A 25,038-nucleotide genomic window follows, 5' to 3' on the forward strand; every position below is an offset into this window, starting at 1 on the left:
TCTCTCCAAATTTCCGGTTACAGTTCTCGTGATTCAATCGTTCATGTAGCTAGCTACCTCAGTGGATTTAATTCTGACTACAGGGAATGGCAACTCCAAACATTGAACTCTGATGTGCAATGGACCGATATACATCGGACACGGATATCGATGACCAAGAACAACCGTTGTTGCTCAGTCGACAAGATGATAAAGTCGAAAGAGGTGAGTGCGAGCTGAAACAGCTGCCTTGTTAGATAGATAACTAATATTTACAATCGGAGTACTTAAATTGACAAAGGCTACAGAAAAATAGCCTACTAATTTACCAGCTAATTTCAAAACATTCGGCTAAATGATCTGCGTAACTAGCTAGCTACAGTAGCTAGCTAATGCCTCTGCTGCTTGCATACTGCCTCACCCTTTCCTTTGTTGACGAAAATCAGGTGATGATGGAAAGAAAGCGTACCCTAAACGCGCTTCAGCCCAGCTTGAACAAAACATTGAATCAGGTGCTCCACTGAGGGACTTAAAAATCCCAAAACCATTCCTTACACCAGGACAGTTCAACTAAAAAGAAAAACGTATTTACACAGGAAATATTAGAGAGCTGTTCATTAAGACCGTTTTGCCTCGACTGTATGATTTACTGTAAACCATAGCCTTTAGCTACTTGTTTGATAAGCCCATGTCCATTTGCTATTAGTGACATTTATTATTGAAATGGCTAGTGGGGACCATAGTCCAAGGGCCACCCACCAAAAATGTGTTGTTCCGTGACCCAGAAAACCAAGTATTGGTAACTGCATATGTGGAGTCTGTCTGAAAGTGGGCGTTGTAAAATAAGTGGGTGGATCGACATAAATTAGTGTTTGGAAACCTAATCTAACGTAGCAGGCGTATAAAGACTGTTTTCACTAGCTACCACAGCCACATAGTCATCTGTATCGCAATAATGAATGGAAACAAAAATTAGCTTTTTGGTCTTAATTTAAGGTTAGGCATAATAGTAGCAGTGAGGTTAAGTTTAAAATCAAAATTTTAAGAAGATAAATTGTGGAAAGAGGCGGGGTTTAGGACTTTGTGGCTGTGGTAACTAGTGACTACCTACAAAGGCTGAGGTGGATTGAAAATACTTTATTCCTGACCTGGCAACACCCGCTTTCTGCCAATGCTGTTAAGGGTAGGCTGGACAATAGAACGAGTCAAAATTCACCCAAGGCTGAAAAACGGCCAAAGAACGTTGGTTGAGCTGAGTAAGGGTGATGGAAACCTAACAGCTTATTGGGCAGATTGGTTGCCACTCAAGACCATTTTGCTTGGCTGCTTCCTTATAGCATGAATGAGTTTAAGTTTAGGAAAAGGGTTAGGTTTAGCTGAAATTCTACAAGGAAGCAGCCATGCAAAACAGTGTTGTGGCAACCAATCTGCCAATCAAATTTTATTTGTCACATACACGTGTTTAGCAGATGTTATAGCGGGTGTAGCGAAATGCTTGTGCTTCTAGCTCCGACAGTGCAGTAATATCTAACAATTACACAACATATACCCCAATACACACAAAAAAAGTAAGGAATGGGATTTAAGAATACATATATGGACAAGCAATGACAGAGCGGTATGGACTAAGATACAGAAGTATATTATAGAATAGAATGCAGTATATACATATGAGGTGAGTAGTGCAAGATATGTAAACATTATTAAAGTGACTAGTGTTCCATTTCCTAAAGTGGCCAGTGATTTCAATAGGCAGCAGCAGCCTCTAATGTGCTAGTGATGGCTATTTAACAGTCTAATGGCTTTGAGATAGAAGCTGTTTTTCATTCTCTCGGTCCCAGCTTTGATGCACCTTTACTGACCTCGCCTTCTGGATGATAGCGGGGTGAACAGGCTGTGGCTCGGGTGGTTGATGGCCTTGATGATCTTTTTGGCCTTCCTGTGACATCGGGTGCTGTATGTGTCTTGGAGGGCGGGTAGTTTGCTCCCGGTAATGGGTTCGGCAGACCGCACCACCCTCTGGAGAGCCCTGCGGTTGTGGGCGGTGCAGTAGCTGTATCAGGCGGTGATACAGCCCAACAGGATGCTCTCAATTGTGCATTTAGGGTTTTAGGTGATAAGCTACATTTCTTCAGCCTCCTGAGGTTGAAGAGGCTCTGTTGCGCCTTCTTCACCACACTGTCTGTGTGGGTGGACCATTTCAGTTTGTGATGTGTACGCCAAGGAACTTGAAGCTTTCCACCTTCTCCACTGCGGTCCCGTCGATGTGGATAGGGGGGTGCACCCTCTGCTGTTTCCTGAAGTCCACGATCATCTCCTTTGTTTTGTTGATGTTGAGTGAGAGGTTATTTTCCTGGCACCACACTCCCAGAGTGTGTAGGCGGTCTCATACCCTGTAGGCGGTCTCATCATTGCCTCTCCTCCCCCTGCGACGTTTTGTGTCAGCCGCTGGGATCAGTTCAGTTGCCCTGGGGAGAGCAAACAAAGGATCTGCTTCGGGAAAGTCGTATTCCTTGTCGTAATGCTGGTGAGTTACCGCCACTGATATCCCAAAGTTTTCCCCGGCTGTATGTAATGATCCAAAACACTTTCTGAGCTAATAATGTAAAAAATAATACATAAAAAAACAAAATACTGCAAAGTTTCCTAAGAGCTAGTCGCGAGGCCGCCATCTTCGTCGGCACCAGGTACAACAGCATCATATCTCGTATGATTACGTGATTCGTCCGGTACATCCTAAATATCTATCTGCAGACTGCGGTTACTACATGCCATGCCCACTACGCGTCACTACACGCCGGGCACACTGTCATTGAGGCTGGTAGCTCTATCTCTGGCCCACACTCCAGGTGGCGGTAATGTACCAATAACGTTGGATGCCAACCGCCGAAAACCCCACAGAAGGAGGCTGCTAGCTAGCTAGGACACTGGTACACAGTGTCCTTCGCCCCGCCTGCCGAGCACTGCTTTCCCACAGTTCTGTTAACATTACGGCGAGGGAAGTAGCTAGCTAGTGTAGCCAACCCAACTCTTGCGTGGCACTACCCTCCCCATAACGTTCAAATAACTGCGGGAAATCAGTGCTCGGCAGGCGGGGGCGAAGGACACTGTGGTCACCAAGGTCCTAGCTAGCTAGGAGCCTCAATGGCAGTGGGAGCGGTAGTGACACGTAGTGGCCGCACCATATAGTGGCCGCTGCATGTAGTAACTGCAATCCCCAGATAGATCTGGGGCTGGGCGGTATACCGTATTTGACGGTATACCGGTATTGATGCACTGACCGGTTTGGGTTTTTACTTTACCTTCTATAATGGTATTTGAATGTTTGGTTTGTTAAATGTGATACGCCTTTTTTTTATAGTTTACTTCGCTACTTGAGTCATCTCTATCCTCTCTCTCAATGCCGCTTTCCAGACAGACCTAGCCCCGCCCCCTTTCACTCAAGACAAGGGGAGTATTTGTTGTTCCTCAAGCAGGAGACGCTTGCGTTCAGTCTGCATGGTCAATGCAGCACATGCAACGATGTTGATGGCAACGATGCTGTTTTCACTTTACTTCTTACTATAAATCCACTAGCGTTCTATAATTACACTATTAGTTTGTATTTCTTACATCTGCAAACAGCTCGTTTTCTCTTTTCTTAGCAAGTTGGGCCGAAATCCTGTTAGCCGCTAATGCTAATCGCTAGCTAGCTAATAAATGTACTGAGTCAGAGCAAACTTAATTAGCTACACAGCCTGTAAATACCAGTGATAGTGTAGACCTAAATTAGCATGTTGTTTGTGTAACAGTGTCTAAATTAGAGGAATACGCGAAACAATATGTTAGCTACATGAATTAGCTAAGAGAGAACATTCAATGTAGCCAGATTATAGGGTACCGTAGGAAACACTTGTCAACAGTTCCTACCCTGTCACAATAACTCCTCCCTGGCATTTTCATTCGTTGTCATGTCAAACAACACTGTATTAAAATTGCCCACTATTATATTCTATATAATTAGAATAATCATTCGATTTCCATGATTCCAACAGTTCATCCAAGTGTTTCGCTCTAAATCGCAAGTCAAATCGCAGTTGCAACATTTGGTTAAAAATAAGGCCTAGATTGTTTGCCCATATCGTGCAGCCCTACGTGGCAGTGTGGAAATTATCTTAAATGAGTGCAACAAATGCAGAAATTGATAAATGCTGACAATTGTTTTGGTTGATGTTGAATTGAACAGTATAAAACAATCAGAATGGAGAAAGACCCATTGAAATCACTTAGAATGTATGTTGCCAACCTAGGGTCACGCACTACTCAAAGAAAATTCAGAACTTTTATTATTCAAAAACATAAAATGCTGTCATACCGTCGATTTTATTTTTACATAGCGTGATATGATATTTTGCCCATATCGCCCAGCCCTAGATAGACCCTACTTGGTACTACTGTCTGGTATTGAAATGATACAAACCATTGTTCGTGGTTTATGCCACTTCTGCTCTGTTTCAGTGCACGAAAGTACAGGAGGGACGACAGACATGCCACATTCAGAGTAATGGGCAGTCTGATATAGTAATGCAACCAAATGATTGCATATCCCACACCCAGCCACACAGGAACAGTAGCTTTTAACAAGCACAACTGGCTGTGAATCACGCAATGTCATCCATCTGAAATACACAGAAGCATAATTTCATGGGTTTTGAAAGACGAGGGTCTACAGCAGCAGGAGTAGGAGCAAAACTTGTTATTTTTACTGGTGTACGCAACTTATCTACTGTCTCGTGTCACTTTTGTGCTTTCTGCATCACTTTCCTACTGTCTTGCACCACTTGGCTAAACTGTCTCCCACCACTTACCTATTGTCTTGTGCCATTTACCTACCTTCAGACAGTATTGGCAGAGCAGTAGGTGAGTGGTGCAACATTGTAGCCTAGTACCAATAACAACAGTAGAGTGAAGGTTTTGCTCCTAATTCCTCTTGAAAAGTAGAAACATCAAGTACAAAAGCAAGGAAGTTGGGCCATATGTTTATAAAGAAAGAAGTAAAGATGACAGGACAGTTTTGAGTAGAACATCAGCATTTTGAAGAATAGCTGAGTGGAATATGTTACGGTCATTGCAGTCATCAAGTCAGGAAAAAGTAGTGATCTCATTATTGTTTACATTTCAAACCAAACTCCCATTTGTTTACAACAGACCCAACAACAAAGCATGGCAATTCCCACTCAGCTACCCTGAGCTGAACAGTGGTAGCCTAATACAGACATCTTGAAAACCACTAAAGTTCTAAAGTGTTCTCTTAGCAATGGCAATCAAAGCTGTGGTAACATTAAACGAGTAAAACATGTTGAACGGAACCTTGAACAAGTTCAACAGAACTTTGAACATGTCACTTAATCTAGTCCTACTCTCAGCTGGTGTGGTGGCTTTAGTTTCTTCATTGAGCGGTAGCAGTGGGCTCTCACAGAGATCTCATTTGTAGCCCTGTTTTTACCTGATACTTTCATAAAAGTACAAACACATGAAGTGAGAGGTATATACACATGATTAAACTTTATTTAAAGCATGATTAACCTGAAGCAGGACTGAGTCATGACTTAAAACACCAAAGCAAGGCTTGGTGGGGGACGACGACAATACAGTTAAATATCGGGATGTTATTTTTGCGTATCGTATCCTCCTTAACTCTGCCTCTCCTTAGCCCCAGGAATCGACTTACAGTATGCACACAATAAGGTCGATTAGCCTACAGGGGCTGGGCTTCTCCTGTAGCAAAGTGAAGCCAGCATGCAGGAATCTACCACCCTTCACACATCCAATTTGTCAATCTGTTAAAAGGCCGTAACGTTTTTTTGTGACAGATCCAGAAAACGTTTCAATATTGGTTAAGTATATCGAGTTCAAGAACTAGGCTAAATAGCATATGGAAATACACTCAAGTGCGTTGCGGAAATGGATATCTGCTTTTTTGTCAGGTAAGAATTTAGGCATAGTCAGCCTGTTAGGCCTATGTAACTGTCTGGAAGTTGCCCCATAGTTTTTTTTGTGTCATCTTGATATACAGTGAGCTCCATAATTCATTGGACAGTGACCATTGTTTTGTTATTTTGGTTCTGTACTCTAGCACTTTGAGTTTGAAAGGATACAATGACAATGAGGGTGAAGTGCAGACTGTCAGCTTTAATTTGAGGGTATTTTCATACATATCGGATGAACCGTTTAGAAATGACAGCACCTTTTGTACATGGTCCCCCATTTTTAGGTAACAACAGGTATTTGTTAATTGGCTTCCCCAGATGTGTGTGGTTAGGCAGGTGTATTCATTTGTGTCGTTAGTGAATGCAGGAGAGCTGTTGATGAATAGTATTGATTCTAGACTTTGCTATTGCCTTTGGAGGTTGTTGTTGGGGTGTGACAACATGAGGAAGACAGCAGTGTCGATGCAAATTAAGTTGGCCATCATAAGTTTCAGAAATGAAAATCAATCATTCAGGAACATTGCAAAAACCCTGGCCATGCCCTAGTCAACAGTTTGGTTCATCAATAACAAGAAAAAAAGAACCGGTGAACTCAATTATGTCAAAAGACCCGGTAGACCGAGGAAGACCACTGTAGTGGATGACTGGAGAATACTCTCTATGGTGAAGAAAAAAAACCTGATAACAGCCCAACAGATCAAAAACACTCTCCTGGATGCAGGTGTAGATGTGTCAAAGTCTACCATACGTAGAAGACTACACCAGCAGGACTACAGAGGGTAACACTACAAGATGCAAACCACTGATAAGCCTGAAGAACAGAAAGGCGAGATTACAGTTTGCTAAAAAGCACCTAAAAGAGCCCCAAGAATTCTGGAAAAAAGTATTGTGGAGAGATGAGACAAAGATTAACATGTACCAGAGTGATGGAAAGACAAAAGTGTGGAGAAAAAAAAGAAATACCCATGATCCAAAGCATACCACCTCATCTATGAAACATGGTGGAGGGGGTGTTATGGCTTGGGCCTGTATGGCTGCCGGTGGAACAGGCTCACTTGTCTTCATCGACGATGTGACTGCAGACAGAAGTAGAACAATTAATTCTGAAGTCTACAGAAATATTTTATCTGCTCAGATTAAACCAAATGCCTCCAAACTCATTGGACGGCACTTCATCATGCAACAAGACAATGACCCTAAACATACTGCTAGAGCAACAAAGGGGTTTTTGATGGCCAAAAAGTGGAAAATCCTTGACTGGCCGAGTCAATCACCGGATCTGAATCCAATTGAACATGCATTTTACATGCTGAAGAGGAGACTGAAGGCAATAAGTCCCCGAAACAAGCAGGAACTGAAGATGACTGCAGTACAGGCCTGGCAGAGCATCACCAGGGATGCATCGCAGACTTCAAGCAGTCATTGCATGCAAAGGATATGCGACCAAATATTAACAATGATTACTTTATTCTACATTATGTTAAACCGTCCAATGTTTTTTAATGCCCGAAAATGGGGGGGACCATGTACAAAAGCTTCTATAATTCCTAAACTGTTCATCCGATATGTATGAAAATACCCTCAATTTAAAGCTGACAGTCTGCACTTCACCCTCATTGTCATTGTCTCCTTTCAAACTCAAAGTGCTAGAGTACAGAACCAAAATAATAAAAACATTGTCACTGTCCAGTGAATTATGGAGCTCACTGTAATTTGGAGTGGGGAGAGTGGTAGTGGTGGGAGAAGTAGGCCTAATCCAGTGTTTCCCAAACAGGAGTAGGGCCTACAAGCAGCCTACCATGTGAACAGCAGTTGAATATGGGGGACACAATCTCACCTTTTAGTTAACCAACCACCCTACCTTCTCTGTGTAGTCAGTGCCACTGTTTTAATATTTCTCCACGGTCTTGTGTTTTGCATTTTCTTCTTGCCAGCAGTTTATTGTTTGTGTCACGGGTTGTAGAACAAGTATCATTTACAACTGTTGCAGGTTTATTTTAAAACAACCAGGTTTTTTGAACTGGTTTACCAAGCATTTGTTTCCTATGCACTATTTACCAATATTACCATATTCAGCTGTCAAATATTTATTCTAGACCTGTTGGCTCCACAACTGTCAGAAGTAGCCTATAGGCCTAACCATTTAAATGAACAGGGAGCCTTCACTCTGAGCTGCAGGTCTTATCTTTCCTTCAGGTTCCAGGTTTAGATCCTCCATGGTAAAGAGTAGACAGACACGAGACACCATTTCATTCCCACAGCCATATCCATTTTGAATGGTGGTCATGAGAGGAATAGTTGTCAGGCTGCATGAAACAAGCTTGTGTTCTGGAAGGAATGCTTTGGGTAATAAAAGGATGCCATGATTCAACAATAACAATCTTCAGCCATAGTTAATGGTACTAAAAACAGAGATATGCTGTAGAACAGTGTTTCCTCAGAAAACATTTGTAGCCGTGGGTCACAAAGGGGCTCCGAGGTCCAGGACTGGAATTTCGTGATTTTATGGGCAAGGCCATTTGGCCTACAAAAGGTGCCCAATCTGCCTGGGCACCAAGGCCATCTGCTAGGGCACGAAGGCCATTAACCAAAATAGCCAATTACTACATTTATTTGAAAACCGAAAAACAGTAGCTATTCTCTTAAGAAAAACATAAGTGGTATGTAAATGTCCATAAATAATTAGCCTACATGTTGAAGTGTAGGTGATAGCCTTTGGCTACATCCTGTCATGTCCAGACCTATGCTGACATGAGGGAGGCGCCTGAAAATGTAGCCAAACTTTAATTAGACTTAATTACATATTACACAGTACCATTCAAAAGTTTGGACACACCTACTCATTCAAGGGTTTTTCTTTATTTTTTACAATTTTCTACATTGTAGAATAATAGTGAAGACATCAAAACTGTTATGACACATATGGAATCATGTAGTAACCAAAAAAGTGTTATACAAATCAAAATATATTTTATATTTGAGATTCTTCAACGTAGCCACCCTTTGCCTTGATGACAGCTTTGCAGAATCATGAGGAATGCTTTTCCAACAGTCTTGAAGGAGTTCCCACATTTGCTGAGCACTTGTTGGCTGCTTTTCCTTCACTCTGCGGTCCAACTCATCCCAAACCATCTCAATTGGGTTGAGGTCGGGTGATTTTGTTTAACACTTTTTTGGTTACTGTATGATTCCATGTGTTATTTCATAGTTTTGATGTCTTCACTATTATTCTACAATGTAGAAAATAGTAAAGATAAAGAAAAACCCTTGAATGAGTAGGTGTGTCCAAACTTTTGACCGGTACTGTATATATACAAAAGTATGTGGACACCCCTTCAAATTAGTGGATTCGGCTATTTCAGCCACACCCGCTGCGGACAGGTGTATAAAATTGAGCACATAGCCATGCAATCTCCATAGAAAAACATTGGCATTAGAATGGCCTTACTGAAGAGCTCAGTGACTTTCAACATGGCACCGTCATAGGATGCCACCTTTTCAACAAGTCAGTTCGTCAAATTCACAGAATTGCACCGCAGAGTGCTGAAGCGCGTAGCGTGTACAAATCGTCTGTCCTCGGTTGCAACACTCACAAAGGAGTTCCAAACTGCTTCTGGAAGCAATGTCAGCACAAGAACTGTTCACCGGGAGATTCATGGGTTTCCATGGCCGAGCAGCCGCACAAATGCCTACGATCACCATGCGCAATGCCAAGCGCTGCCATTGGACTCTGGAGCAGTGGAAACGCGTTCTCTGGAGTGATAAATCACGCTTCACCATCTGGCAGTCCGACGGACTAATCTGGGTTTTCCGGATGCCAGGAGAATGCTACCTGCCCGAACGCTTAGTTCCAACTGTAAAGTTTGGTGGAGGAGGAATAATGGTCTGGGGCTGTTTTTCATGGTTCGGGCTAGGCCCCTTTAGTTCCAGTGAAAGAAAATCTTAACGCTACAGCATACAATTGCATTCTAGACGATTCTGTGCTTCCGACTTTGTGGCAACAGTTTGGGGAAGGCCCTTTCCTGTTTCAGCATAATAATGCCCCCGTGCACAAAGCGAGGTCCATACAGAAATGGTTTGTCGAGATCGGTGTGGAAGAACTTGACTGGCCTGCACAGAGCCCTGACCTCAACCCCATCAAACACCTTTGGGATGAATTGGAACGCCGACTGCGAGCCAGGCCTAATCGCCCAACATCAGTGTCCGACCTCACTAATGCTCTTGTGGCTGAATGGAAGCGAGTCCCCTCAGCAATGTTCTAACATTGTTATTGCAATAAAGTATTGAGAAAAAAAGAGCAGAAGTAAAATAAAATAACAGTAGGGAGGCTATATATACAGGGGGGTACCGGCTAGTTGAGGTAGTTGAGGTAATATGTACATGTAGGTAGAGTTATTAAAGTGACTATGCATAGATAATAAACAGACAGTAGCAGCGCATTACAGTTTTTTAATGTCCCGTTGGTAGGATAACCGTAATCGTAAGTCATCCAATTTATTCTCAAATGATTGAAGATTGGCTAATAGGATTGATGGGAGCGGCAGCCCAAGGGCACAACCGCCGGGAAATTAGAGCCCTGCCATGGTCCCCCCCGGATCATTTTTATGTGGAAGGACTGAGAAGCTCAGTTCTGGTGACTTGTTTTTAAAGGACATTAGTCTAAAAAAGTATTAAAATAAAATACAGCTGACACTATTTAAAATATAATTTCTACCTCCAGAAATGAGCCCAATAACATACTAGTAAAAATCGGTGTAATTTTTCTTTGTATATTGCACTGTGCATGGCTTTCTGTGGTTGCCACTACTCTTGCTCAACTAAAAATGTCATCTGTCTCGTCACAAATGAAGTCTCTCTAAAATAAGTTTTTTGAGGTAGGGTGGCGTTTTACCCCAAGTTACCCTACAATTGACCCGTGTTACATTTAGCCCCACTCTCCTCTATGCACTCACAGCGAATTGAAGAGAGCTAACTTGCTTAACCATGCCACTACTAAGAAATCTTGGTTTAAAATGGTGTAGTTTGTGCATATTCGTGCATAGTTGAGAAATAAATAAAGTAGGAATGGAAAGCTGGGATCCCCCTCTTTTTAACAAAGGCCATTAAAACTACAGTTTTTTTCCCCACGATTGCAAGAATTGTTGTTCTTTGACTGCTTGTTAGAATGCATGTTTCCCTCCCTATGGCACTTGTAACTTGAATGCGCCTCGTGAGGAAATATTTATCTAGCATAGAACACACAACAACAAGCCGACTAGGTAAATAGATAAACTATTCTACTATGGCGTAGTCTGATTTTTCTATTCATTACTCGTTTTGTTTGTAAATGTGGACTGTTCTAGCATCTTCAAAGTGTGCCTCAGCAGAAATATCTTTCACTTCTGTTGAATATTGTGAAGGAAAAAATATGTAGCTGTCCTCTATGATCAACATTAGCCTAACATTCTCATCATTTATTTCCTGTGATATTGTACTGTGCCTGATCCAATGGATTACAGCATCACTCTCTACAACTCTCTCTTTCTCTGTGGTCTCCCCTCTCTCAGCCCCTGCGTGCTGCTCTTCGAGGTATGGTCTGTCCCTGCTCTCCTGTTATGGTTTCTTTGTGGCCTATGCCCTTAGGGTCAACCTGAGTGTTGCCATGGTGGATATGCTTAACAACACAGACGCCAGCGGCAACACCAGCAAATCCGTGTGTCCTGCACACTCCAGCCCTGCTCGCCCCAAACACAACCACACTGTGAGTACCACCAACCCAGCCCTGCTCGCCCCAAACACAACCACACTGTGAGTAATGATGGGTTCTGACTTCTAAACTTGAAATATTGTTAATCATCAGTTATCCTATAGAAAGGAGGGGGGCCATAGTCTGGTTTATACACCAGAAGTTAATGGTTATCTGTAGGAGGAATGTATATGGTGGGGTCAATTAAGGTTGGATAGGAGCCAGGGGGCTCTGGAATGTACTGAGTAAAGGAGAGGCAATCACATGATTACAGTCACTGATAAGGGTGGAAAGCTGTGGATTAGTGAGAAATGGGGTTGAGGTCGGGTCACATTAAGGGAGAAGGAGCAGTTTATTACCCACATCACTTAACTTTCTGCCTAGCAATAAAGATGTAATGTTTAGAGGGAAGGAGGAGTTCACCTAAATTGGAATATAAATATATATATATATATATATACATACACTGCTCAAAAAAATAAAGGGAACACTTAAACAACACAATGTAACTCCAAGTCAATCACACTTCTGTGAAATCAAACTGTCCACTTAGGAAGCAACACTGATTGACAATACATGTCACATGCTGTTGTGCAAATGGAATAGACAACAAGTGGAAATTATAGGCAATTAGCAAGACACCCCCAATAAAGGACTGGTTTTGCAGGTGGTGACCACAGACCACTTCTCAGTTCCTATGCTTCCTGGCTGATGTTTTGGTCACTTTTGAATGCTGGCGGTGCTTTCACTCTAGTGGTAGCATGAGACGGAGTCTACAACCCACACAAGTGGCTCAGGTAGTGCAGCTCATCCAGGATGGCACATCAATGCGAGCTGTGGCAAGAAGGTTTGCTGTGTCTGTCAGCGTAGTGTCCAGAGCATGGAGGCGCTACCAGGAGACAGGCCAGTACATCAGGAGACGTGGAGGAGGCCGTAGGAGGGCAACAACCCAGCAGCAGGACTGCTACCTCCGCCTTTGTGCAAGGAGGAGCAGGAGGAGCACTGCCAGAGCCCTGCAAAATGACCTCCAGCAGGCCACAAATGTGCATGTGTCTGCTCAAACGGTCAGAAACAGACTCCGGATGAGGGCCCGACGTCCACAGGTGGGGGTTGTGCTTAGAGCCCAACACCGTGCAGGACGTTTGGCATTTGCCAGAGAACACCAAGATTGGCAAATTCGCCACTGACGCCCTGTGCTCTTCACAGATGAAAGCAGGTTCACACTGAGCACATGTGACAGATGTGACAGAGTCTGGAGACGCAGTGGAGAACGTTCTGCTGCCTGCAACATCCTCCAGCATGACCGGTTTGGCGGTGGGTCAGTCATGGTGTGGGGTGGCATTTCTTTGAGGGGCCGCACAGCCCCCCATGTGCTCGCCAGAGGTAGCCTGACTGCCATTAGGTACCGAGATGAGATCCTCAGACCCCTTGTGAGACCATATGCTGGTGCGGTTGGCCCTGGGTTCCTCCTAATGCAAGACAATGCTAGACCTCATGTGGCTGGAGTGTGTCAGCAGTTCCTGCAAGAGGAAGGCATTGATGCTATGGACTGGCCCACCCGTTCCCCAGACCTGAATCCAATTGAGCACATCTGGGACATCATGTCTCGCTCCATCCACCAACGCCACGTTGCACCACAGACTGTCCAGGAGTTGGCGGATGCTTTAGTCCAGGTCTGGGAGGAGATCCCTCAGGAGACCATCCGCCACCTCATCAGGAGCATGCCCAGGCGTTGTAGGGAGGTCATACAGGCACGTGGAGGCCACACACACTACTGAGCCTCATTTTGACTTGTTTTAAGGACATTACATCAAAGTTGGATCAGCCTGTAGTTTGGTTTTCCACTTTAATTTTGAGGGTGACTCCAAATCCAGACCTCCATGGGTTGATACATTTGATTTCCATTGATACATTTTGTGTGATTTTTGTTGTCAGCACATTCAACTATGTAAAGAAAAAAGTATTTAATAAGATTATTTCATTCATTCAGATCTAGGATGTGTTATTTTAGTGTTCCCTTAATTTTTTTGAGCAGTGTATATATATATATATATATATACACACAATTGAAGTCGGAAGTTTACATACACCTTAGCCAAATACATTTAAACTAAGTCTTTCACAATTCCTGACATTTAATCCTAGTAAAAATTCCCTGTCTTAGGTCAGTTAGGATCACCACTTTATTTTAAGAATGTGAAATGTCAGAATAATAGTAGAGTGAATGATTTATTTCAGCTTTTATTTATTTCATCAAATTCCCAGTGGGTCAGAAGTTTACATACACTAAATTAGTTTTGGTAGCATTGCCTTTAAATTGTTTAACTTGGGTCAAACGTTTCGGGTAGCCTTCCACAAGCTTCCCACAATAAGTTGGGTGAATTTTGGCCCATTCCTCCTGACAGCTGGTGTAACTGAGTCAGGTTTGTAGGCCTCCTTGCTCGCACACGCTTGTTCAGTTCTGCCCACACATTTTCTATAGGATTAAGGTCAGGGCTTTGTGATGGCCACTCCAATACCATGACTTTGTTGTCCTTAAGCCATTTTGCCAAAACTTTGGAAGTATGCTTGGGGTCATTGTCCATTTGGAAGACCCATTTGCAACCAAGCTTTAACTTATTGACTGATGTCTTGAGATGTTGCTTCAATATATCCACATAATTTTCCTTTCTCATGATGCCATCTATTTTGTGAAGTGCACCAGTCCCTCCTGCAGCAAAGCACCCCAACAGCATGATGCTGCCACCCCCGTGCTTCACGGTTGGGATGGTGTTCTTCGGCTTGCAACTTCCCCTTTTTCCTCCAAACATAACGATGGTCATTATGGCCAAACAGTTCTATTTTTGTTTCATCAGACCAGACTACATTTCTCCAAAAAGTACGATCTTTGTCCCCATGTGCAGTTGCAAACCGTAGTCTGGCTTTTTTTATGGCGGTTTTGGAGCAGTGGCTTCTTCCTTGCTGAGCGGCCTTTCAGGTTATGTCGATATAGGACTCGTTTTACTGTGGATATAGATAGTTTTGTACCTGTTTCCTCCAGCATCTTCACAAGGTCCTTTGCTGTTGTTCTGGGATTGATTTCACTTTTTCGCACCAAAGTATGGTTCATCTCTAGGAGACAGAACGCGTCTCCTTCCTGAGCGGTATGGCGGCTGCATGGTCCCATGGTGTTTATATATTGTTTGTACAGATGAACGTGGTATCTTCAGGCATTTGGAAATTTCTCCCAAGGATGAACCAGACTTGTGGAGGTCTACAATAGTTTTTTCTGAGGTCTTGGCTGATTTTATGATTTTCCCATGATGTCAAGTAAAGAGGCACTGAGTTTGAAGGTAGGCCTTGAAATACATCCACAGGTACACCTTCAATTGACTCAAATAATGTCAATTAGCCTATCAGAAGCTTCTAAAGCCATGACATCATTTTCTGGAATTTTCCAAGCTGTTTAAAGGCACAGTCAACTTAGTGTATGTAAACTTCTGACCCACTGGAATTGTGATACAGTGAAATAGTCTGTAAACAATTGTTGGAAAAATGACTTGTGTCATGAACAAAGTAGATGTCCTAACCGACTTGCCAAAACTATAGTTTGTTAACAAGACATTTGTGGAGTGGTTGAAAAACAAGTTAATGACTCCAACCTAAGTGTATGTAAACTTCCGACTTCAACTGTGTATATATATATATATATATATATATTACTACAGTTCAAAAGTTTTGGGTCACTTAGACATTTCCTTCTTTCGAAAGAAAAGCAATTTTTTTGTCCATTTAAAATAACATCAAATTGATCAGAAATACAGTCTAGACATTGTTCATGTTGTAAATGGCTATTGTAGCTGTAAACGGCAGATTTTTAATGGAATATCTACATAGGCGTACAGAGGCCCATTATCAGCAATCATCAGTCCTGTGTGCTGATTTAAAGAAGCAATAAAACTGGCCTTCTTGAGACTAGTTGAATATCTGGAGCATCAGCAATTGTGGGTTCGATTACAGGCTCAAAATGGCCATATCTCAGACTGTCCATAATCTTTTCTTTTAATTGGCCAGTCTGAGATATGGCTTTTTCTTTGCAACTCTGCCTAGAAGGTCCTGTAATCGAACCCACAATTGCTGATGCTCCAGATACTCAACTAGTCTCAAGAAGGCCAGTTTTATTGCTTCTTTAATAAGCATTAGCTGTGTGTTTGTGTGTGTCTGGCAGGCCAGTGTGTATGACTGGGACTCTGAGACCCAAGGCTGGATCCTGGGCTCCTTCTTCTACGGCTACATCCTGACTCAGATCCCAGGGGGCTACCTGGCACGCAAGTATGGGGCCAAATGGCTACTGGGCCTAGGAATCCTGGGAACAGTAGTCTTCACCCTCCTCACCCCCGTGGCTGCCGACCTGGGCGCAGGCTACCTTATCGCTGTCAGAGTGCTGGAGGGTATCGGAGAGGTAGTGTGTGTGTACATGCAAGATCGCCATAAGCTTTGTCAAGTACTCATGATAACTCACTCTATAGCATCTGTATGACCTCTAATCACACATTTTAAAAAATGTGGTTTCCTTTGCTCACAATGTTAATCTGATTACTTCTCAGTGTGTACCGAGTCTGTGCGCAGTCTTAACCCAGGGATATTTTTGTGTTTCTCAACAGGGAGTGACGTTTCCAGCCATGCACGCCATGTGGGCATTTTGGGCCCCACCAATGGAGAGGAGCCGATTGCTCACCATCGCTTACACTGGTAATGCTCACTCCTATCCCACCCTGCACACACACACCATTTCTTACTCTGGGAACTCACTCATGTTTGCATGTGTAGCTTATACTTTTCCTAAATGTAGGTGATTTTTTTTCACAAGGCAGTTTAATAAAATACTCCTCTCTCCAGGTGCTCAGCTGGGTACAGTGGTCGCCCTTCCCCTGTCTGCTCAGATCTGCTTCTACCTCGACTGGACCTGGGTCTTCTATATCTTTGGTAAGGCCAGCAGAGGATTTTCCGTAGTGTTAGATTTGTGCACTTTGGTCCAGAGAGACAGTTTTGTCCTTTTTCATGCTTACACATGCAATGACTACAGACACTGTTTCCTTGTTTATACATTCCTTTTTTACGGAACATGAAGGGAAAAACAGTTATTGGAAAATATGATTGGGGTAAATTTAAGTGCATGTCACACAAAAAAATGGTGCCGACAGAGGGCTGCCTGGCTTCTAGTCCTTAGGAAACTTTGCAGTGTTTTTTTTTTTATGTATTATTTCTTACATTGTTAGCCCAGAAAATCTTAAGTGTTATTACATACAGCCAGGAGGAACTATTGGATATCAGAGCGGCGTCAACTTACCAGCACTACGACCAGGAATACAACTTTCCCGAAGCGGATCCTTTGTCCGCACCACCCAGGGCATTTGAACTGATTCCAGAGGCCGACCCAAAACAACGCCGCCGGAGGAGAGGGAGCTGGAGCGGTCTTCTAGTCAGACTTAGGAGGCGCGCACACCACCCATCGCTTCCGAGTATATTACTCGCTTATGTCCAGTCCCTAGACAACAAAGTGGACAAGATCAGGGCAAGGGTTGCTTTCCAGAGAGACATCAGGGGATTGTAACATACTCTGTTTCACGGAAACATATCTCTTTCGGGATATACTGTCCTCGTCCATACAGCCATCTGGGTTCTCAGTACATTGCGCCGACAGGAATAAACATCTCTCTGGGAAGAAGAAAGGTGGGGGGGGTATGTTTCATGACTAACGACTCATGGTGTAATTGTAACAACATACAGGAACTCAAGTCATTTTGTTCACCTGACCTAGAATTCCTCACAATCAAATGCCGACCGTATTATCTCCCAAGATAATTCTCTTCGGTTATTGTTACAGCCGTGTATATCCCCCCTCAAGCCGATACCACGGCGGCCCTCAAGGAACTTCACTGGACTTTATGCAAACTGGAAACCATATATCCTGAGGCTGCATTTATTGTAGCTGGGGATTTTAACAAAGCAAATTTGAGAAAATGCTACCTAAATTCTATCAGCATATTGACTGTAGCACTCGCGCTGGTAAAATGCTGGACCATTGTTACACTAATTTCTACTATACATACAAGGCCCTCCTCCGCCCTCCTTTTGGCAAATCTGACCACGACTCCATTTTGCCCCTCCCTTCCTATAGGCAGAAACTCAAACAGGAAGCACCCGTGCTTAGGACTATTAAACGCTGGTCTGACCAATCGGAATCCACGCTTCAAGATTGTGTTGATCACGTGGACTGGGATATGTTCCGAGTAGCCTCTGAGAATAATATAGACATATACGCTGATTCGGTGAGAGGGTTTATAAGGAAGTGTATACGAGATGTCATACCCACTGTGACTATTAAAACCTACCCTAACCAGAAAACGTGGATAGATGGCAGCATTCGCGAAAAACTGAAAGCACGAACCACTGCATTTAACCATGGCAAGGTGACGGGGAATATGGCAGAATACAAACAGAGTGGTTGTTCCCTCCGCAAGTCAATCAAACAGGCAAAACGTCAATATCGAGACAAAGTGGAGTCGCAATTCAGCGGCTCAGACACGAGACGTATGTGGCAGGGTTTACAGACAATCACGGACTACAATTGGAAAACCAGCCACGTTGCGAATACCGACATCTTGCTGCCAGACAAGCTAAACAAGTTCTTTGCCCGCTTTGAGGATAACACAGTACCACCAACTCGGCCAGCTACCAAGGACCGTGGGCTCTCCTTCTCCGTGGCCAACGTAAGACATTTAAACGTGTTAACCCTTGCAAGGCTGCCGGCCCAGACGGCATTCCTAGCCGCGTCCTCAGAGCATGCGCAGACCAGCTGGCTGGTTTGTTTACGGACATATTCAATCTCTCCCTATCCCAGTCTGCTGTCCCCACATGCTTCAAGATGGCCACCATTGTTCCTGTACCCAAGAATGCAAAGGTAACTGAACTAAATGACTATCGCCCGTAGCACTCACCTCTGTCATCATGAAGTGCTTTGAGAGACTAGTCAAGGATCATATCACCTCTACCTTACCTGTCACCCTAGACCCACTTCAATTTGCATACCGCCCCAATAGGTCCACAGACGATGCAATCGCCATCACACTGCCCTATCCCATCTGGACAAGAGGAATACCTATGTAAGAATGGTGTTCATTGACTATAGCTCAGCATTCAACACCATAGTACCCTCCAAGCTCATCAAAGCTTGAGGCCCTGGGTCTCAACCCCGCCTTGTGCAATTGGGTCCTGGACTTCCAGGTGGTGAAGGTAGGAAACAACAGCTCCAGCCCCCTCCTGTACTCCCTATTCACCCATGACTGCGTAGCCATGCACGCCTCCAACTCAATCATCAAGTTTGCAGACGACACAACAGTAGTAGGCTTGATTACCAACAACGATGAGACAGCCTACAGGAAGGAGGTGAGGGCTCTCGGAGTGTGGTGTCAGGAAAAAATAACCTCTCACTCAACGTAAAACAAAACAAGGAGATGATCGTGGACCTCAGGAAACAGCAGAGGGAATACCCCCATTTCCACATCGATGGGACAGCAGTGGAGAAGGTGGAAAGTTTTAAGTTCCTCGGCGTACATATCACTGACAAACTGAAATGGTCCACCCACACAGACAGTGTGGTGAAGAAGGCGCAACAGCGTCTCTTCAAACTCAGGAGGCTGAAGAGTCTTGGCCTGTCACCTAAAACCCTCAAACTTTTACACATGCACAATTGAGAGCATCCTGTCGGGCTGTATCACCGCCTGGGACGGAAACTGCACCACCCACAACCGTAGGGCTCTCCAGAGGGTGGTGCGGTCTGCACAACGCATCACCGGGGGCAAACTACCTGCCCTCCAGGACACCTACAGCACCCGATGTCACAGGAAGGCCAAAAAGATAATCAAGGACAACTACCACCCGAGCCACTGCCTGTTCACCCCACAATCATCCAGAAGGCGAGGTCAGTACAGGTGCATCAAGCTGGGACCGAGAGACTGAAAAACAGCTTCTATCTCAAGGCCATCAGACTGTTAAATAGCCATCACTAGCACAGAGAGGCTGCTGCCTACATACAGACTTGAAAAGACTTTAGCAGACGCTCTTATCCAGAGTGACTTAATTGGTGCATTATTTGACTGTGTGTGTGTGTTTAGGTATTGTGGGAATTGTGTGGTTCATCCTGTGGGCGCTCCTTGTCAGTAACACTCCCAACACACACCCGCGGATCTCAGAACAGGAGAGACTATACATCACTTCCTCCCTGAATAAGGAGGTATGTTGCAAGGGCAGCTGGGAATTGTAGTGTCTGAACTTTAAGGCCCAATCTCTTGGTCAAATGGCAGACAGGTTGTGTCAGGCTCAAGAGCATTTAGTTCATACATGTAGAATACAGTGTCATATACGCAGTGAAGTTCATCTGCCCCCCCCAAAAAAAATAAATTGTTACAGTAACAGTGTAAAATGTCAAACTATTTGGTGCAACAACATTTCAACAGGAGGAACACCTTTATATGCAACCCTTTTACTGCAGTCACATAACTTTTATATTTTACGTAATTAGTTATACAACACTTGGCAGACATTAGCTAAAAACATATGATATTTCATGTGCAAGTCAAGTGGTATTTTAAGATAGCCTTCTCTTGTTCAGCTCACTTTGTCGGGTGACCACATCCCCTGGGGGTCCATCTTGACGTCCATGCCACTGTGGGCCATAGTAGTGGCTCACTTCTCCTACAACTGGACATTCTACACACTACTCACTTTGCTGCCCACATACATGAGTGATGTATTGGGCTTCAGCATCAAAGAGGTGAGTTTCTACACTTGTTCTGCTCACACACACACCCACAGTCTGTTATTAACCCAGTGTTTTCCCCTGTTAGAACGGTGCCCTGTCGGCTCTGCCCTACATCGGCTGTGGGCTGCTGGCCGTGCTGGGAGGCCAGCTGGCTGACTACCTGAGGGAGAACTGCTTCTACCGCACTGTGGTCGTCAGGAAGGCCTTCAGTCTCATAGGTGAGGAGCAGCATCGTAACACTCACATGCAGTCATGCTTACACAAGACACATCTCTGCTCACAGTCTGCAAATTCACCCACATGGTCTCTTTTAGCTGTATCTCACTTTACCTCTACATTTGGATAAATCTAGTTTTTGTTGTCAATGTCTTCTATCCATGTTTACCATATTCGGTGTGTGTGTAGGTATGATTGGGCCGGCAGTGTTCATCGTGGCTGCTGGGTATACAGGCTGTAACTACATCCTGGCAGTAGCCTTCCTCTCTATCTCTTCCTCTCTGGGAGGAATCGTTGCCTCCGGCTTTAACATCAACCACCTCGACATCGCCCCATCGTAAGACTGTTCATCACTATTGATACTGTTACTATGGTAGTGCTTAATTTTAAGCGATAGAAATGACCAGGAATTTACTTGAAAATGGCATAGTAAAATGGTAATAGCACAGTAATAACCATTGCATTGTCTTGTTGTGAGATGTATAATTGCCTAAAATCTTCTTTTCCCTTTTAGTTATGCTGGGATTTTGTTGGGAATCACCAACTCCTTTGCCACGATACCTGGTATGGTGGGACCAGTCATAGCAAGAGCCTTGACCAAAAATGTAAGAATCACATGTGGTTTCATCACATATCTTTCAGATAATGAAAGTACAGTGTCACAAAACTCATGATTGTCGGAAGTGTAGCAAAGTAAAGTCTAAGGTGTGTGTTGGGCTTAGGATGCAGGTAAAAGTTGGCAAGTATCACATACGGTGCATTCGGAAAGTATTCACACCCCTTGACTTTTCCCACATTTTGTTACGTTACAGCCTTATTGTAAAATTGATTAAATAAATGAAAATCCTGAATCTACATACAATACCCCATAATGACAAAGCGAAAAAACAGGTTTAGAAATTTGTGCAAATGTATTACAAATAAAAAACAGAACCTTATTTACGTAAGTATTCAGACCCTTTATTATGAGACTCGAAATTGAGCTCAGGTGCATCCTGTTTCCATTGATCATCCTTGATGTTTCTACAACTTGGAGTCCACCTGTGGTAAATTAAATTGATTGGACATGATTTGGAAAGGCACACACTTGTCTATATAAGGTCCCACAGTTGACAGTGCATGTCAGAGCAAAAACCAAGCCTTGAGGTCGAAGGAATTGTCCGTAGAGCTCCGTGACAGGATTGTGTCGAGGCACAGATCTGGGGAAGGGTACCAAAACATTTCTGCAGCATTGAAGGTCCCCAACTGGCCTCCATCATTCTTAAATGGAAGAAGTTTGGAACCACCAAGACTCTTCCTAGAGCTGGCCGCCCGGCCAAACTGAGCAATCAGCGGAGAAGGGCCTTCCTTGGTCAGGAGTGTGACCAAGAACTCGATGGTAACTCTGACAGAGCTCCAGAGTTCCTCTGTGAAGATGGGAGAATCTTCCAGAAAGACAACCATCTCTGCATCACTCCACCAATCAGGCCTTTATTGTGGAGTGGCCAGAGCCCCGACTTGAACCTGATCGAACAGCAACGCTCCCCATCCAACCTGACAGCGCTTGAGAGTATCTGCAGAGAAGAATGGGAGAAACTCCGCAAATACAGGTGTGCCAAGCTTTTAGCGTCATACCGAAGGCTGTAATCGCTGCCAAAGGTGCTTCAACAAAGTACTAAAGTAAAGGGTCTGAATACTTATGTAAATGTGATATTTCCGTTTTTTTCCTAAAATTTCTAAACCTGTTTTTCATTATTCAGTATTATGTGTAGATTGATGAGGAAAACCCCCAAATGTAATCCATTTTAGAATAAGGCTGTAACGTAACAAAATGTGGAAAAAGTCAAGGGGTCTGAATACTTTTCCGAATGCACTGTATCTAGGATCAGCTTAGCCTTAGCAAATCCTAACCTTAACTAGTATTTGGGAGAAACACGACACCACTGACCTTAAACCAGTGTGTAGATCGGGGCAATTTCAACCTACTTTATTGGTCTCACAGATGCCTCTGCTTCCTATTGTAGAACACTATAGAGGAGTGGCAGACAGTGTTCTACATCTCTGCTGGGATCAACCTGTTTGGAGCAGCTTTCTATACAGTGTTTGGTCAAGGCGTGGTGCAACCCTGGGCCATCCACAATCCCAAAGGCAACTGAAATGGACTCACAGCCATGGGACAGTTTCAACCAGGCTGCTCTACACACAACCCTAATGGGAAAACAGCCTTCTAAAGTAACCTCAAAGATTTTGTTTGTAATTTTTGGGTAATGGGTATGATAAGTGCATTTTTTAAATCAATTAATATATTACTCTGTGTGTAGGCCCTTGTGATAGAACCCCTTTTAGTGTTTTACTATGTTTACAGGTAGGGGTTTGTGCTTGTTTTTAAAAACCTTTACATTTGATGAAGTCTTACATTGACTGGCATCAGACAAGTAGCATTTCCACTTTGTCATTTGTTGCTCCTCTGTTAGATGCTCAGGAGAAAAAACAAAGCCATATAAATTAAGGATATTGTATGTAGCACAGTTATTGCCAACTGAAAGAGCAGTCGTCCAGGATAGAATCCATGTGGGTTTCTCTACTTGTGAGAAACTAGTTTTTTGGCCTTCCGCTTGTGCCTTATAGTGATGACTAAAGTATAGGACTATGATCATCAACCCAGTATATTTCATCTAATCAATACATGTGACCGAACTGATAAACAGCAGTATTCCCTGTGTCAATTTGTCTACCGTCCAAATCTCTTTCTTTTACTGATGAATTGTGTTTTTTGTTTACTTGCTGGTCCAACTACAATGAAGGAGTTTAAGGGACTTGTCTACTTGATTTATTTTTAACGACAATGTTTATCAGAAATTCTGCACGCCAACATTCCAGAGAATAATGGAGAGCTGGTTTACACACTACTTACTATGTTAATTGTGGTATACTACCATTATGGCCAGTTTGGTTGCTTTATGTGAGGGCGATATTTATAGCACAGGCTTTGTTTCCCCCACCTAAAGGAACTGTACTACTTATGTTTAAGAGACCTCAAATGGTCCGTTTCTCAAATTGCCATTTCATTATGTTAGCTACATACTGTATCTGTATAAGCTTTGTACACCTCAAAGGCAGCGTTTAGACGTTCTGATCTATTTTCCACTAATTGGTCTTTTGACGAGTCACATCAGATCTTTTCCCATCTGATCTGTGAAAAAGATGAGAATTGGGCTGCCTGTTATTGCTCACACTTTCTATTTGGCACAACATTTTAACAATGTAACTGGAAATCAAAATGGCATGCCCATACTCCAATATTTAGGTCAGCTATGCTGGCCAATGGCATCCCTTGGGAAAGCCAACTACCAAACCATCCAGTGATTTATACATTCTGGGCTCCTGAAAGACTGATCTCTATAATATATAAACAACTTTTGGAAAGCTCATTCTGAGCTAGCCATTTAAAGTATGATCCACATATCTAATTGAATCTGAAGAAACCTTTAACTGGAACAGAATATTGAAGAAAAAGTCAGCCTACGGGTACATGTTTTATAAACCCCTCTCAACAAAAACTAAAACCGTGGTAATAAATTGTTCTGCCTGTCTAAACGTAGCCAAAGTAATCACATTAATTTAAATGTTGATATTGGCATATTTGATGCGTGATCGTTAAGAGAAGGTAAAATGAGGTACAGCATATATTTCAGTAAATGACCAATGTAAAAATCTAATAAAACATTTAAAGGAAATCGTATTGAATATGCATGGTGTCTTGGCTCTTAATTTAGGCTGTAATTACACCGACACACTGACAACAGCTTCATTTGGGGTAATTCTAAAGCCAACCAGGATATGGCTGTAAAGTTTGATCATGCGCCTGCTGTGCAAAACATGGAGAATAGTCCTATACAGTGCCTTCAGAAAGTTTTCACACCCCTTGACTTTCTCCACAGTGTGTTACAACCTGAATTTAAAATTGATTAAATTAAGATTTGTCACTGGCCTACCCACAATACCCCATAATGTAAAGTGGATTTTTTATTTAAATGTTATAAAAATAAATGCTGAAAATGTCTTGGGTCAAAAAGTATTCAACCCCTTTTATGGCAAGCCTAAATAAGTTCAGGAGTAAGAATGTGCTTAACAAGTCACATAATAACTTGCATGCAGTCAGTGTGTGCAATTAGTGTTTAACATGATTTTTTAATGACTACCTAATTTCTGTACCCCACATATACAATTAGCTGTCAGGTCGAGCAGTGAATTTCAAACATACAGTACCAGTCAAAAGTTTGGACACACCTCATTCCAAGGTTTTTCTTTATTTGTACTATTTTCTACATTGTAGAATAATAGTGAAGACATCAAAACTATGAAAT

The 25,038-nt window shown here is 43.1% G+C and overlaps 1 protein-coding gene across 1 annotated transcript; it reads left to right on the forward strand.

Annotated features, from left to right (window-relative positions):
• slc17a5 (solute carrier family 17 member 5) lies at window positions 1-24,418 on the forward strand. Its single transcript, XM_041866334.2, has 11 exons — window positions 1-204; window positions 11,495-11,688; window positions 15,881-16,114; window positions 16,317-16,404; window positions 16,552-16,638; window positions 19,830-19,948; window positions 20,327-20,488; window positions 20,562-20,694; window positions 20,882-21,029; window positions 21,207-21,297; window positions 22,696-24,418. The coding sequence occupies exons 1-11, from the start codon at window positions 120-122 to the stop codon at window positions 22,825-22,827; spliced, it is 1,473 nt and encodes a 490-aa protein (XP_041722268.2). The 5' UTR covers window positions 1-119; the 3' UTR covers window positions 22,828-24,418.
• The last annotated feature ends 620 nt before the right edge of the window (window positions 24,419-25,038 follow it).

Source organism: Coregonus clupeaformis, chromosome 37, assembly GCF_020615455.1.
Source record: "Coregonus clupeaformis isolate EN_2021a chromosome 37, ASM2061545v1, whole genome shotgun sequence".
NCBI lineage: Eukaryota > Metazoa > Chordata > Actinopteri > Salmoniformes > Salmonidae > Coregonus > Coregonus clupeaformis.